The 14169-nt window shown below is 37.3% G+C and overlaps 1 protein-coding gene across 1 annotated transcript in view; it reads right to left on the bottom strand.

The window, feature by feature from the left end:
* LOC106870169 (monocarboxylate transporter 9) overlaps positions 1-12621 on the bottom strand; it is a 24682-nt gene extending 12061 nt beyond the window's left edge. The window contains exons 1-8 of the mRNA XM_089338551.1: positions 12488-12621; positions 9615-9974; positions 8599-8742; positions 6971-7228; positions 6536-6627; positions 5367-5526; positions 4494-4763; positions 3260-3385 (exon numbers count right to left, since the gene is read on the bottom strand). Of these exons, the coding sequence (XP_089194677.1) occupies positions 3260-3385; positions 4494-4763; positions 5367-5526; positions 6536-6627; positions 6971-7228; positions 8599-8742; positions 9615-9966 (1402 nt within the window). The 5' untranslated portion in view covers positions 9967-9974; positions 12488-12621. The remainder of the gene's footprint in view (positions 1-3259; positions 3386-4493; positions 4764-5366; positions 5527-6535; positions 6628-6970; positions 7229-8598; positions 8743-9614; positions 9975-12487) is intronic.
* Between the last annotated feature and the right edge of the window lie 1548 nt (positions 12622-14169).

Below are 14169 nucleotides of genomic sequence, written 5' to 3'. Positions count from 1 at the left end.
GCAATATAACACTAGATAAAGCCAATGAAATAAGAGAACTAGACGAAAGCCAACCATATAAGTATTTAGGAGTCAATGAACTAGATAGGATACAACATACACAAATGAAAGAAAAAATAAAGAAAGAGTACTATAGACGAGTTAGATCAATACTAAAAACAGAGCTCAATGCTAAAAACAAGATAATGGGTAGCAACACTTTAGCTGTCCCAGTTATAAGCTACAGCTACAACATCCTTAACTGGACACTAAACGAACTATGTAAAATAGACAGGAAAACAAGAAAAATAATGACAGGATATAGGATGCACCACCCAAAATCTGACATAGAAAGGCTATATATACAACGCACAGAAGGTGGCAGGGGTCTTATACAGCTAGAAAACTATTATAAAATAACCACCATAGGACTGCAAAAATACCTACTCCAGAAGCAAGGGAAACTAATACAAATAGCCACAAAACACGAGCAAAACAAAAAGCTGTTTTCAGTATTTAAGGAAGCTGACAAATACAAACAAGAAATCAATCTACCTAACAAATACGAAGAAGAAGAAGAAGAAACAACAAAAGCTATAAAACAAATGAAATCCAAACTAAAACTAGAACAGCAACGGACCATGATAAAACGATGGCAAGAAAAGCCCCTACATGGTAAATACTGGGCTAAACTAAATGCGAAAGAAATAGACAGAGAAAAATCCCAGCAATGGCTGAGAAGCTCAGGACTCAAAGCAGAGACTGAAGGATTTTTAATTGCTGCACAAGACCAAAGCCTCCCCACCAGAAATGACCAAAAACACATAATGAAAAGAAATATAACAAGTAACTGTAGAATATGTGGAGATCGACAAGAAACAATAAATCATATTATCTCTGGCTGCCCAGTCCTGGCTAAGAAGGAATATATTCACAGACACGACAGAGCTGGGACCTATATACACTGGAAGCTATGCCAACATTATGGAATAACAACAGAAAAAAGATGGTATAAACTCACGCCAGAAAAGGTCACAGAAAACGAGAAAGCAACCATACTCTGGGATATGCCAATACACACAGATAGAGAAATTAAGGCAAATAGACCAGATATAGTTGTCAAAGATCATGAAGAAAAAAAATGCTTTCTAATTGATGTATCAATACCAGCAGATGACAACGTTTCTCTAAAAGAAATGGAAAAACTTTCAAAATACAAAGACCTGGAAATAGAGATAACTCGAATGTGGAATCTAAAAACAGAAACAATTCCTATCATAGTAGGTGCCTTAGGTATAATAAAAAAATATTCAGACAAATGCATAACAAAAATAGCAGGACTTACAAATATATATAACATACAGAAAATTGCACTACTGGGTACTGCACACATTCTACGCAAAACACTTTCAATACAGTAAACATAAGAGCACCACAGCAAACCACAGCACATACCCAAGGCGCACAGAGCTGCGCTCGGTAGTGAAGTGAAGGCACGTTATAAAAATAAAACTACTGAAATAATAATAATAATAATAATAATAATAATAATAATAATAATAATAATAATAATAATAATAATAATGATAATAATAATGATAATAATAATGAGCTATGAGCAGTCACCGAGAACAAGACATACTGTGGGATTTTACAATTCAATGTTACTCTTTCAACGATGCTCGGAGACCAGATATTGTTATGGCAGATAAATATATGTTGTGGTAACTAAGATTATAGATATTGCAATACCTGAGGATGCATGTATAAGTGACAAAGAACTAGAAAAGATTGACAAGTACAGAGAATACTAAAACAGGAAATTGCAAGAATGTAGACTATGAGGAAAGTGTCTGTCATTCTAGTAGTTGTAGGGGGGGGGGGCGGAGAACCAAGAACCAAGTTCAAGAAATATGTCAGAGAAATCGGAATCGACAGGAGAGAAGAGCAAACCCCCCAAAACTGCTCTGTGGTGGACAGCTAGGATTTTGAGATTGGTACTTGGATGTCGAATGTCTCCCACGATAATTAAGAACCAAGTATCAAAGCTTATGATGTGAGGAAAGCGACCCTGCGAGATCTTTGGCAGCTACTTACCACAGAGCCACTCCTGCGCCTGTGTCAGTTTGCAAGTCTGAACACCTTTCAGCTGTTTCTGTTTGGGCGAAACAACCTGGAATCATTCCGTTTTCAAACTGAATGGACAGAGCTGACTGTCAGTTTGCGAAAAGAAAGAAAGAAAGAAAGAGAGAGAGAGAGAGAGAGAAGAAAAGAAGGCTGGAAAGAATGAAACATAGACAGGGAAATTTATCAAAAGGGCCAAATTCATTAAATGAATTATATGGGAGATAACTCTATGTCGCCGGCTAGTGACCTCCCCTGTTTTTGAGCAACCACTATTGAGAGTTAGTGTTTTCATGTATATGCGCACGAACACAGCGACACACACACACACACACACACACACACACACACACACACACACACAGAGTCACACACACACACACACACAGAGTCTCACATACACACACACACACACACACAGAGTCACACACACACACACACACACAGAGTCTCACACACACACACACACATACACACACACACACACACACACACACACACACACACACACACACACACAGTCTCACACACACACACACACACGTTATCTCCCTTATCTTTCAGATATTTCAGAGATTAAAAAACTTCAGATATTTCAGAGTTCCTTTTTTTCAGAATCATAGTTCTAGCATCTAACCATGATCACTCAATGGCCTCAGTGTGTGCTCCGGTCACCGGACCCTCATAATGTCGTTCATGGTTCCCTGTCAGATGGTGATAACTTATGGCATTTAAATTATTCTAAGCGGGGTCACTCATCTGAAAGAATTAGTGAACCTTTTTCCTATTCTCTTTCAATAATTGGGATCAGATAGTTCCCGTCACGCCGTTCCACACAAAAATATCGACAGTCTGAGCCTTGTTTGAGACCCAAAACCCTCAGCTGATCAATTCTACGTCCACGGTTCCTGTTTCGTTCTTCTGCATCACTGGCATCGAAGAGAGGAGTGTTGTCACCATTCAGCATTCTTCCTCAATTGTATTTTCGTCGACCAGTAAATCTTGCTTCAACGATCTGACTGGGCTTATCGTTTGTTCTAACCATCTTCCCTCGTCGTACATGATAAACTATGGCTCCACACACCTCGCGGCATATATTGTACCAGTTTTTGTATTTTAAGATTTATATATACATATATCTTGACAGATAACTTACCAAATAAGGGTGAACCGACAGAGAAAACGATTCCAGTGATAAGGTTTATCATGGAGAATCCTTCCTTACACTTCTCCCTACCCGTGACTTCAGTCGTAATGAGCAGCCGTAGAGAGCCTGTAAATCCTGAATAATATATAACGCAGACGTTATGAGAATCACACATTTTTACTGAGAATTGCGGATCGACGCTTTCAGTCGATTAAAAGAAGCAGAAATATGAACCTGTTTGATGGTAAATAGTGATTTCAAATTTTGGCACAAGGTCAGCAATTTCCGGGGTTGGGTGGGGGGGGGTGGTGGCAAGTACTCAAATGGTACTTTATTTTATCGATCCCCGAAAAAAATGAAAGACAAAATCGACCGGTGCGGAATTTTAACTCGGAACGTAAAGACGATCGAAATGGTGATAAACATTTTGCCCGACGTGTCAACGATTCTGCCAGCTCGCCTTATATAATATAATATATATATATATATATATATATATATATATATATATATATATATATATATATATATATATATATATATATATATATATATATATATATATATATATATATATATATATATATATATATATATATATATATATATATATATATATATATATATATATATATATATATATATATATATATATATATATATATATATATATATATAAAATTACGACAAACGTAAATAAACAAACGAAGTTTGCTTTTAGAAGTGTTGAGACGTCTTTTTTTAGAAAGTTAAAGAGGTGATTTTAAATTCTCAATCGCAGAATAATGCTAATAATATATATATATATATACATATATATATGTTGCCCACAGGGGACTAAATATAGAGGGGACAAACAAGGAAAGACAAAGGGATTAAATCGATTACATCGACCTCAGTGCGTAACTCGTACTTAATTTATCGACCCCGGAAGGATGAAAGGCAAAGTCGACCTCGGCGGAATTTGAACTCAGAACGTAAAGACAGACGAAATACCGCTAAGCATTTTGCCCGGCGTGTTAACAATTCTACCACCACGCTGCCTCTTTCAAAGTGAATAGTGATGCTTCAAGGTCTGAGCGGAACTACTACTACTACTACTACTACTACTACTACTACTACTACTACTACTACTACTACTACTACTACTACAACTGCTGCTGCTGCTGCTGTGCTGCTTTTACCATTACTACTACTACTACTACTACTACCAGAGAGGCCTAGTTGTCTCTGGTCGTCTTACCTGCTGTGAGGCCAATTAGACTTAGAACGAAAGCAAGTAGTACGTATGTGTGGCAGTGTGGAATGCAGATAGCGGTGGCTCCAATGACCGCCTGGGAAAGCACAAACACGATTTTGCTGTTTAAATGAAGGAGATCGACAATAAAACCAATGCAAAGTTGACCGATGGTGAGCCATATGCCAAATATGGACATCAAAACGGCTATTTCATATCGTTCCAAGTCAAACGATAGCATGAAAACGGGAAGGTATTGAAAGGCAATTTGACGCGCTGAAAATACAAAAGAAAAAAAAAAAATGAAATATATAAAAAAAAACTATTAATTCTAATAAAACAAAGTTGGACAGTTATTTCTGAATAAGGAATGTACTGATACGAAGTGGGTTTCCATCATGAAAGGAAATAAAATATAGCATTTAGAATATATACATATATGGCCCAGTGGCTAGGGCAGCGGGCTCGCGGTCGTAGGAGTGCGGTTTCGATCCACAGACCTGGACTTGTGAGTGTTTATTGAGCTAAAGCTCCACGAGGCTCCAGCAGGGGTTGGTGGTGAACCCTGCTGTACTCTTTCACCACAACTCACTTTTACTTCCTGTTTCTGTTGTACCTGTATTTCAAAGGGCCAACCTTTTCACACTCTATGTCACGCTGAATCTCTCCGAGAACTACGTTAAGGGTACACGTGTCTGTGGAGTGCTCAGCCACTTGCACGTTAATTTCACGAACAGGCTGTTCCGTTGATCGGATCCACTGGAATCCTCGTCGTCGTAACAGAGAGAAATTTGGTAATTATGAAATATTGATATATTTTTTGGAACTCAATTTTCGGAATTTTCGGTTAAATAAAATGACAAAGACATTGTTACTTACTTGAGATAAAAAAATAAGCAGCTAACAAACAAAGGAAGTTGAAATTCTTTAGAACCGAAACACCAAGAATTTTTAAGCAATGTTCTTTTAATATTAATTTCTTTTTCTTCTTTATTTCTGGTATTTTTCTTCGCACTCCAGCGTCTGTATTGCGATTTTGCTACAAAATAAAGCCCAAAGCCATGCTGAGAAATAATTAGAAATAAAAGAAACTCGTTAGTTGCGATTCTTCACAAAGATTTATTTAATTTTCTTGTCTTCTGGAGCAACACTTTCATTTACGAGATCACAAGATTATAACTTCCTACATAAGTTGCAAAAAAGTAAGACATTATAATACAAGTAGGAACATTTAGGTTTCAAGGAAGGACAAAATGGAAATAGCGACCTTCGTTCCTTTCCTCCTCAGGTCCATCAGTGATGCAAGTGAAACTATTTCAACCTAGATTTGAACACTGAACTTCGATCGGTTAGTAACATATCATTCAAACAAACACTACACAAGAAGCGCCAATTCATTAAACAATTCTGCAGCAAACAAATACGAAATATTCTTTTCTACTCTAGGCACAAGGCCCTAAATTTTGGGGGAGGGGGGACCAATCGATGAGATCGCCCCCGGTTCGCAATTGGTATTTAATTCATCGACCCCGAAAAGATGAAAGGCAAAGTCGACCGCGGCGGAATTTGAACTCTGAACGTAAAGACAGACGAAATACCGCTAAGCATTTCGCCCGGCGTTTCTGCCAGCTCGCCGCCTTCAAATACGTAATTTTAAACAAATAAGATTATGGAACGGTTATTTAGTATTTGGTGCAGTATTATTTCGTGAAATAAAAACCAATCTTGGAAGGATTCTTACTGACATCGGCTGTGGTTCACATATTGTGTAAAACTATATTCAAACAGCTATTGATGTATTTCTAATTGATTCTGAAGCATTAATTGTCAACATTTAAAAATATTTTCATGTAACCCCATTAGGAACCTTTTGTGAGTAGTAACAATGCTTAATCGTCAGCAGTGTTTTCTATGCGTTTCTGCAGCAGTTTTGATGAATTGTCTATAGGACGAGTTTAATTATTCTTTCTCTGCGGTTTCTCATCGTTTTTCTTTTTATATAAAGTTTAATTTTGGTTTTATTATAGACACATTACGGTGGAACTTACGACATCCAGTGAACTTTCAGAGTCCCAAAACGCTTGGTTAGTTATACCCTGTCGAGTGCTATCCCAGTCGGTCGTTGTTTTATATTCTGGGTCTGCAAAGAAGAAAAGTTCAATTTCAAAAGCCTAAAGCAATTAAATTGTACAGGAAAAATAAATTAATCAACTAACCATTTGATTAATTAAGAAATTGATTACGCATCTAACCTTCATGAACACCCTTTAACGTAATTGTTTCAGATTTAGGTATCAGGTCAGTTTACGTTCACAAAATCCACTTGCAAGGTTTTGTTTGACCCGGGGTTATAATAGAAGACACTTGCCCTCATACAATGGGACTGTAAGGAAGACCACATGGTTGGGAAACAAGCTTTTTAGCCACGCAACCATGCCAGTTCCTTTATTGAATATGTTAAACAAAATTAAAATGTTTCTTACTATGTCGTAACGTCATTTTGGTTGGCAGCGGTCTGTAAAGAGCTCCACACACCACCATATTAAACATCATTCCAGCTATCATTAACAGAGTTCCTGTCAAGCCGTATGTCTGTAGAAGTTTCTCGACCATTATGTTACCAACACAGGTACCCAGACCAGTTCCACAGCTGGCAATACCCAAAGCTGTTGCTCTCTTCTTGCTGAAGTATAAAGTTACCATGATTTGGCCGGTGAAATATCCAAACCCCACTGCCAGACCTACCAAGAAAGAAAGCAACGAGACGGAAGATAAATAAATAAAAGATTCAGGAATTGTTATAAATGAGAGAATAATGCGGCCATCACAGTCTGGTACATAGACAAGAAGTTGTTAAGGAACGTTGCAAAATATATGGAAGGCTATAAGTCTCAGTTTTTGTATATTGTATCAGAATTTCGTGGAAATTCAAGCAGTAATATACTAAAGTTAATGCAAATAATTATATATCTGCCTTGAAAATATTTTATTCCTTCGAAGTTATAAACCATGAAATGGTGATATTTATTTTAAACTGCGTTATGGTCGACATAACTTTGAGTAGCAGAATTTATCTGTCACTCGGTTCAACACCACCAACCGGTCTATGGGTTTTTAACAATGTTTAATCCGTTATAACAGGTTTTCCAGTTGTGTTTGGTACAGGAGTGACTTCCTGCTGCAATTTTATGAAGCCCTCATAAGAATCGGGTATGTGGCCCTCTAGTGTTCAAGTTCCAACAAATAGCTGCAGTGATTCTATTTTAAACGACAATGTCATTCAAAAAAATACATTCGATTCACACAGACTTATTTTGGTTTTATAAAAGTGGCGACATTAATAAGTTTCATATCTTCCTCATATACATGAAATTCTTCACTGCCCCACAAAGACAAAGATTCTCCTTGAAAAACTCTTCCATTCAAATTAATAGTTGACCCAACCACTGCAAAGATGAATGTAACTCACATTAGATTTTCGTCCTCATAGCTTGTACGGAACTGCTACTACTGCTGCTACCCCCACTACTGCTGCTACTCCCACTGTTGCTACTCCCACTACTGCTGCGGCCACTGCTGCTGCGGCCTCTGCTGCTGCTGCGATGCTGTTTCATTACCTAACACTATACCAAATCCCAAAGAAGATCAGTCAGCTAAACGGCATGGAATCATTAACCCCCGCCCCATCCACCCAACCAATACACGTGGACCACAATATAACAGACACCATTCTTTGTCATTCCTCCTCATTTCTCTCTACACTCTGCCCATCCTTCCCCTCAATGCCGCATCATCCTTTCATCTTTTGTAATTTGTCTCGGATCCCAGGGACCAGATTATACACTTCTGTCAATCCCTCATCCCCAGAAGGATAATCTTCAAAATTCCCCAATACCAACTCTACTGCCACCACCAACACCACCAGCCACACATTTTCCTTACAGACATTGAAATGAAGACATTCAAAAAGAACATCGAAGACTCATCAAAGTGACCAAATTTGGAAATGAGGCCATGAGATATTACTGGTACTGTGTCGTTTCCTCTGATTAATATGGTTCTGGTGTGTGACGGCATCAAAGAGAAATTTGTCGCGACGATGGCATCTTACCTCCCAGTATTCCATAACAGGTTATCATCATGTCGCTACTTGTGGAAAATGCCCCCAAAATGGCTCCTGTGAATCCAATAAGTCCTGCGATGATGGCCACCTTCCGATGGCTAAAATAGATCAATAGCATGCTGGAAATCGGAGCTGAAATAGATCAGAGAATAAACAAATAATTCGGAAAGTAAACCAAAATATTTAAACGGGAAGTAACACGAGATATTTAAGGTGCAGGACGGCTGTGTGGTAAGTAGCTTGCTTACTAACCACATGGTTCCGGGTTCAGTCTCATTGCATGGTACGTTGGGCAAGTGTCTTCTACTATAGCCTCGGGCCGACCAAAGCCTTGTGAGTGGATTTGGTAGACGGAAACTGAAAGAAGCCCGTCGTGTATGTGCATGTGTGTGCGTCTGTGTTTGTTCCCCCACCATCGCTTGACAACCAATGTTGGTGTGTTTACGTCCTCGTAACTTAGCGGTTCGGCAAAAGAGACCGATAGAATGAGTATTAGACTTACAAAGAAGTCATAGGGTCGATTTGCTCTAGCATGGCCGCAGTCAAATGACTGAAACAAATAAAAAAATAAAAGAATAATCTGGCGGAACAGTCAACAGAAAGGGATGAGAGCCTCGGTGAAGCATAATCTAATGAGACACAGTGCACGAATTATCGCAAAAACAAACTTTGCTTTTGGCTCTGATAAACTGTCACACATATTTATTGATCAAGATGTGATTGAAAACAGTTCTATGGTGGGTGCAGTGTACAAGGAAATAGTGTTGGGTGCATACGTATGTGGATTACACTACTGTCATTCTTAGTTTAAAGTAAAAAAATTCAAGTTCGTATACTGTTTATCCATTCAGGATGAATAATAGGAGAACCCTCGAAGAATCCTAACGCCCCGGGTAACCTAGGCTGGGAAACCTTTTCCAAACCTGAGTTACCCGGGACGTTAGAAGCATCAAAGGAGAAAATAATAATAAGAAAAAAACCGGACAAGTTTTACTAAATCTCACCTGAAAGAAGGGAGAGTCCATTTAGAATGCTGCCAACCAAAGTTAACTTCCATACGGGTTCATCAAATTTATTAATTAAGGCGATGAGAAACAGCCCTGATGAACCCTTAATTACAAAGACGATGAAAGAACAACACATGGCTGCCACACTCACAATCCAGCCCCAGCCTCCATCTAGAACGATTGCTGTTTCTTCCACTTCTACTTCTATCGGCGAAACCGCCTCTTCTATGACGAACACCGCATCCGGTGTTGTGGTCGATTCTGGCAGTGCCACATGTTTGGAGTCAGTCTTTGGAGAGCTTTCCTCGTGGTTTGCCACCAGGTCTCGTTGAACGGTTTCTCCCATCATAGGGACATCTGAAAAATGAAAATACAACAGCGTCAATCATCAATAATAATAATAATAATAATAATAATAATAATAATAAGTGGTAAGAACAAAGACCCGACGGCCTCATCGAAAATAATAATGCAAAAATCCTAAGGGATTTTATGATTTTATGGTGGTGGTGGTGGTGGTGGTGGTGGTGGTGGGGATTTCTTGTATTTGTTATCAAGGTGACGGATGAAGGGAACAGTCACAACACATACACAAAGTGTGGAGATTCAGATAGAAAAAATTTAATGGGAAAAAGAAAACATGAAAAATATACGCATCTCTTCATCTCTTTCTTCCCCCTCTCTCATTCTCGTTCTTTTTCTCTCTCTCCCTCTCTTACTCCCTCTGCCTCTGTTTCGATTAAATAATCTTTCATTCGATGTGTGTTTTATGTGTCCCTAAGCAAAAGCATAAAGTGAGTAATTACCATTTGTCCAACTTGTTGGAAGCAAGTTTCTTCTGAGATATTTTATGGTTTCTTAATTCTTAATTGTTGCTATGTTATTCTTGCGTTTTCTCATACTGAAGAAATATTACAGAAATTCCGATCACTTTAAGATCTGTGAGGTATTTATTTCCCTGTCAAAATTAACCATAGATCTACACATGTATGTGCTGACCTGGACAAGACCTTTTGAGGACTTCTGACAATCACACAAGTATTTAAATCTTCCATGTTCACAATACCATCGTTGATTCGAAATAAAGCCCACCATCTTCGTTGATACAGCTTGGCACAAGTATGGTTGTTGGCACTGCTGTAAGAATGCAAATGCTGATACAAATACCGCCAGGTGTCTCATCTTACCCTATAACAATTCCGCCAGTCTACCTCCCCGGATTAGGTTATTCCTTCAGCTCCGAAAGGATGCATTAATATTGGTGGCATTTTAATTCAAGGCGCAGAGAATTGAAGCAAATACCTCGAGGTATTTTACCCAATGTTTAAGCGATTTTGTCAAGAATATTGCCTTTGTAAGATCAATTGTCGATTAAAAAACGAAAGGATAAAAAATCCGCGAAAGGAGAAAAATTACTTGAGTGTTGTACGGATTATCTAGTAAAAGGCTGTTGACTGTTCCTCGCACATAAAACATAGAAACATTTGCTATTAGGAAGACAGTATCAATCACAAGTCAATATATGAAACATTTCGTGAGTAAATAAGAAACGATTCAGAAGATTCTGAGAAAAGAGGGAATTATAAAAAGCAAACCCATCTGCATTAGAAGAAGAATACGCCAATGGGAATCACGTTCTCCACTCTTCCTTTTTGCTTGCTGTGTGCATGTGTGTGCGTGGGGAGGTTAAACCCTTTAAGCAACACAGTGACCATGCTGGACTCAAATACAATGTGGCCAGATGTGGTCTTGCGGTTTGAAAAGATCAAGAAGATTATCTTCTCACAGTCCAGTGGGAAGAAGCGTGTGATGAGGCCCATAAACGGAAGCGTGCCGGATATGACAGCCTTCTGCAGGATTGCAGGGAGAAGAGATGGCAGGTATGGCTTTTCCTAGTCAAGGTTGGCTATATATATATATATATATATATATATATATATATATATACATACACACATACGCACACATATATCTATATATATACATATATACACACACACAGACACACAGACACACACATATATATATATATACATATGTAGTTGAAAAAAGATTAGAGTTCTATACAAATCAAATTTTTATATATAAAAGATGGAGGTAGAAATAGCACAGAAGTAAGTCTAAGACATTTCAATTTAAGAGGAGACTTAATAAAAATGATTTAAAGATTATATAAGGAAAATTTTACGTGGCTGAGTGAACTGAAGCTGAATAAGAGGATTCTGTTCAACAAAATAACGCACCACGTAGAACTGGAATCGAAACCTCTGTCTTTTGATCGGGAGTGCGACACCTTAACAACTAGACCATGCACCTTTCCCGTTATTGATAGATTATTTTCAGTTATTAGAGTATCATCATAGAATTATTACTGTATTCGTATTAGCATTCTGTTAGTTATTACGAAACTGGAATTTGTTATTAAGAGTTAGACATTATTTTACTAGTATCACCTTCATCCGTAACACATTAAATAAGAGGTTAAACAGTAAAACACGGTCCACAAGAGTTAACTTGATTACACGAGGGCACAATACATTATTTAATATATATTTCCCTTTTAGCTGTCTATAGGTGAATGCACTGATATGTTACGATATTCTTGTTCAAATGATATTAGTTCTTTTAAGCACTAAACACAACTAAAATTACAAATACACCTGAATAAAATTCTTCCTAAGGTCATGTATGTATCATGTCTGAACAAACTCTGAAAACACTTTGTGAATAGACTAACAAAAATGCAGTGGAGTTATAAATTAAAAATATATGAAACCATTAAATCGGAAAATATATATTACTCTATTTAAAAAAAGAAAAATTCTAATGTTCTAATGATATTATCAAATGATAAAGAGAAAATGCTTTACCTGTTTAATTTAAGGTTTTCACAAGAGAAGAAAATAAATGGATTATTTTGTAGACGGACTTATAGGTAAAACGATTTTATACAGAGACATGGAAAGTTTTCTGCTGAAAACTAACCAGAAATGTCAAATATGTAATAATGAATGTATTTCTGAGTTTAAAGGGTGAAAAACATGAAAAGAAGAGATAAGGTTTTTAAAATAACACGAGTTATCTCAAAGATGTGTCCATGAATATAATAATTTTGCAAAACAGTTGACTCATAAATTACTTTTACATGATGTCAAATATTTACAATAACACCCATATCCGTATAAATACAAACACATGTACTAAGTTTGCAGATAAACTCACATGCAAGCAGATGAGTTTCAAATGTCTTAAGTTCGTACACCGATAGGAGAGAAGAGTCCTCAATATGTCGGACGAAGTCCTTTCTTGTGAGAGCTAAGACACTATGTCTCAATAGGTTTTGTCATTGGACACTTTCGTTTTATTTTCGAAACATTTTGTTTGCTTTTATGAAGATGTCGTCTTTTTCTGACGAACATACTCTCAAGGACTTTGAAACAGTTTCGAAATCTGAATGTTCGACCATGAATTTAAAAGAAATCTGAGAAAAATGTCAACGCTTCGAGAAGATCGAAAATCGGACGAAGTGACAAACTGTTATAGTCTTCTATAACAACATAAAGTGCACGGGCGGAAAAGAATTGCTACGACTCATATCTGTCTACACTCACTGGTCACAATATATAGGACAGCGTAAGAAGGGTCGAGTCACTACTAGAGTCATTGGCAAACATGTTTGCTCTTGGTTTTGTTACTCCAGTTGTCCCATTGCATCATTTATCTAATCTTCTTCTTCTTCTTCTTCTTCTTCTTCTTCTTCTTCTTCTTCTTCTTCTTCTTCTTCTTCTTCTTCTTCTTATTATTATTATTATTATTATTATTATTATTATTATTATTATTATTATTATTATTATTATTATTATTATTAGTCGACGACGTGGCAGAATGGTTAGCACGTCAAAGAAAATGGTTAGTGTCATTTCTTTTCGCTCTTTACGTTTCGAGTTCAAATTCAGCCGCAGTCAATTTACTTACACCCTTTCGGGTTCGGTTAAATCCCTACCAGTTGAGTATTTCCCTCTTCCCCCCCAGAATTGCTGTAAAACTGTTATGAATTTGACTCCTACTCGTCGTGTGTACTCAGAAGACGTCTAATTTGGATTCATAGAGTCACCTTTCTTCTCCAACTTCCTCATCGTGAAGGGTTAATTTTTCTTAACTGTTTATTTCTTTATGGCAAGCGTACGCTTGCACTTTTCTTTTTCTGATATATTGACGTCAAGTTTAACAAGAAGAAAGAAAATCCTGAAAACATATAAATGTAATCTTATAGATTTGAAAACAAATTCCTTATTGAAAATCTATTTTGAAAGGCTTCCTTCACTTTCAAATATGACTGACATCGTTAATGGTTGTCAGTTATTTAACCTTTGAACATTTGTCAGCAGTATCTTTGGTTTCTCGTTCAAAGACCGCACTTCTTCTCTTCATCATTGTATCACTCCTGCTCCTTACCTCAAAATTATGATTGCCCATTATCCTTGGAACGTTCGTCTACTTGGCGCAGGCGTGGCTGTGTGGTAAGAAGCTTGCTTCCCAAGCACATGGTTCG

The sequence above is a fragment of the Octopus bimaculoides genome, chromosome 20 (assembly GCF_046866305.1).
Source record: "Octopus bimaculoides isolate indiv1 chromosome 20, ASM4686630v1, whole genome shotgun sequence".
NCBI classification, from domain to species: domain Eukaryota; kingdom Metazoa; phylum Mollusca; class Cephalopoda; order Octopoda; family Octopodidae; genus Octopus; species Octopus bimaculoides.
This window is presented reverse-complemented; position numbering and strand designations above follow the sequence as displayed.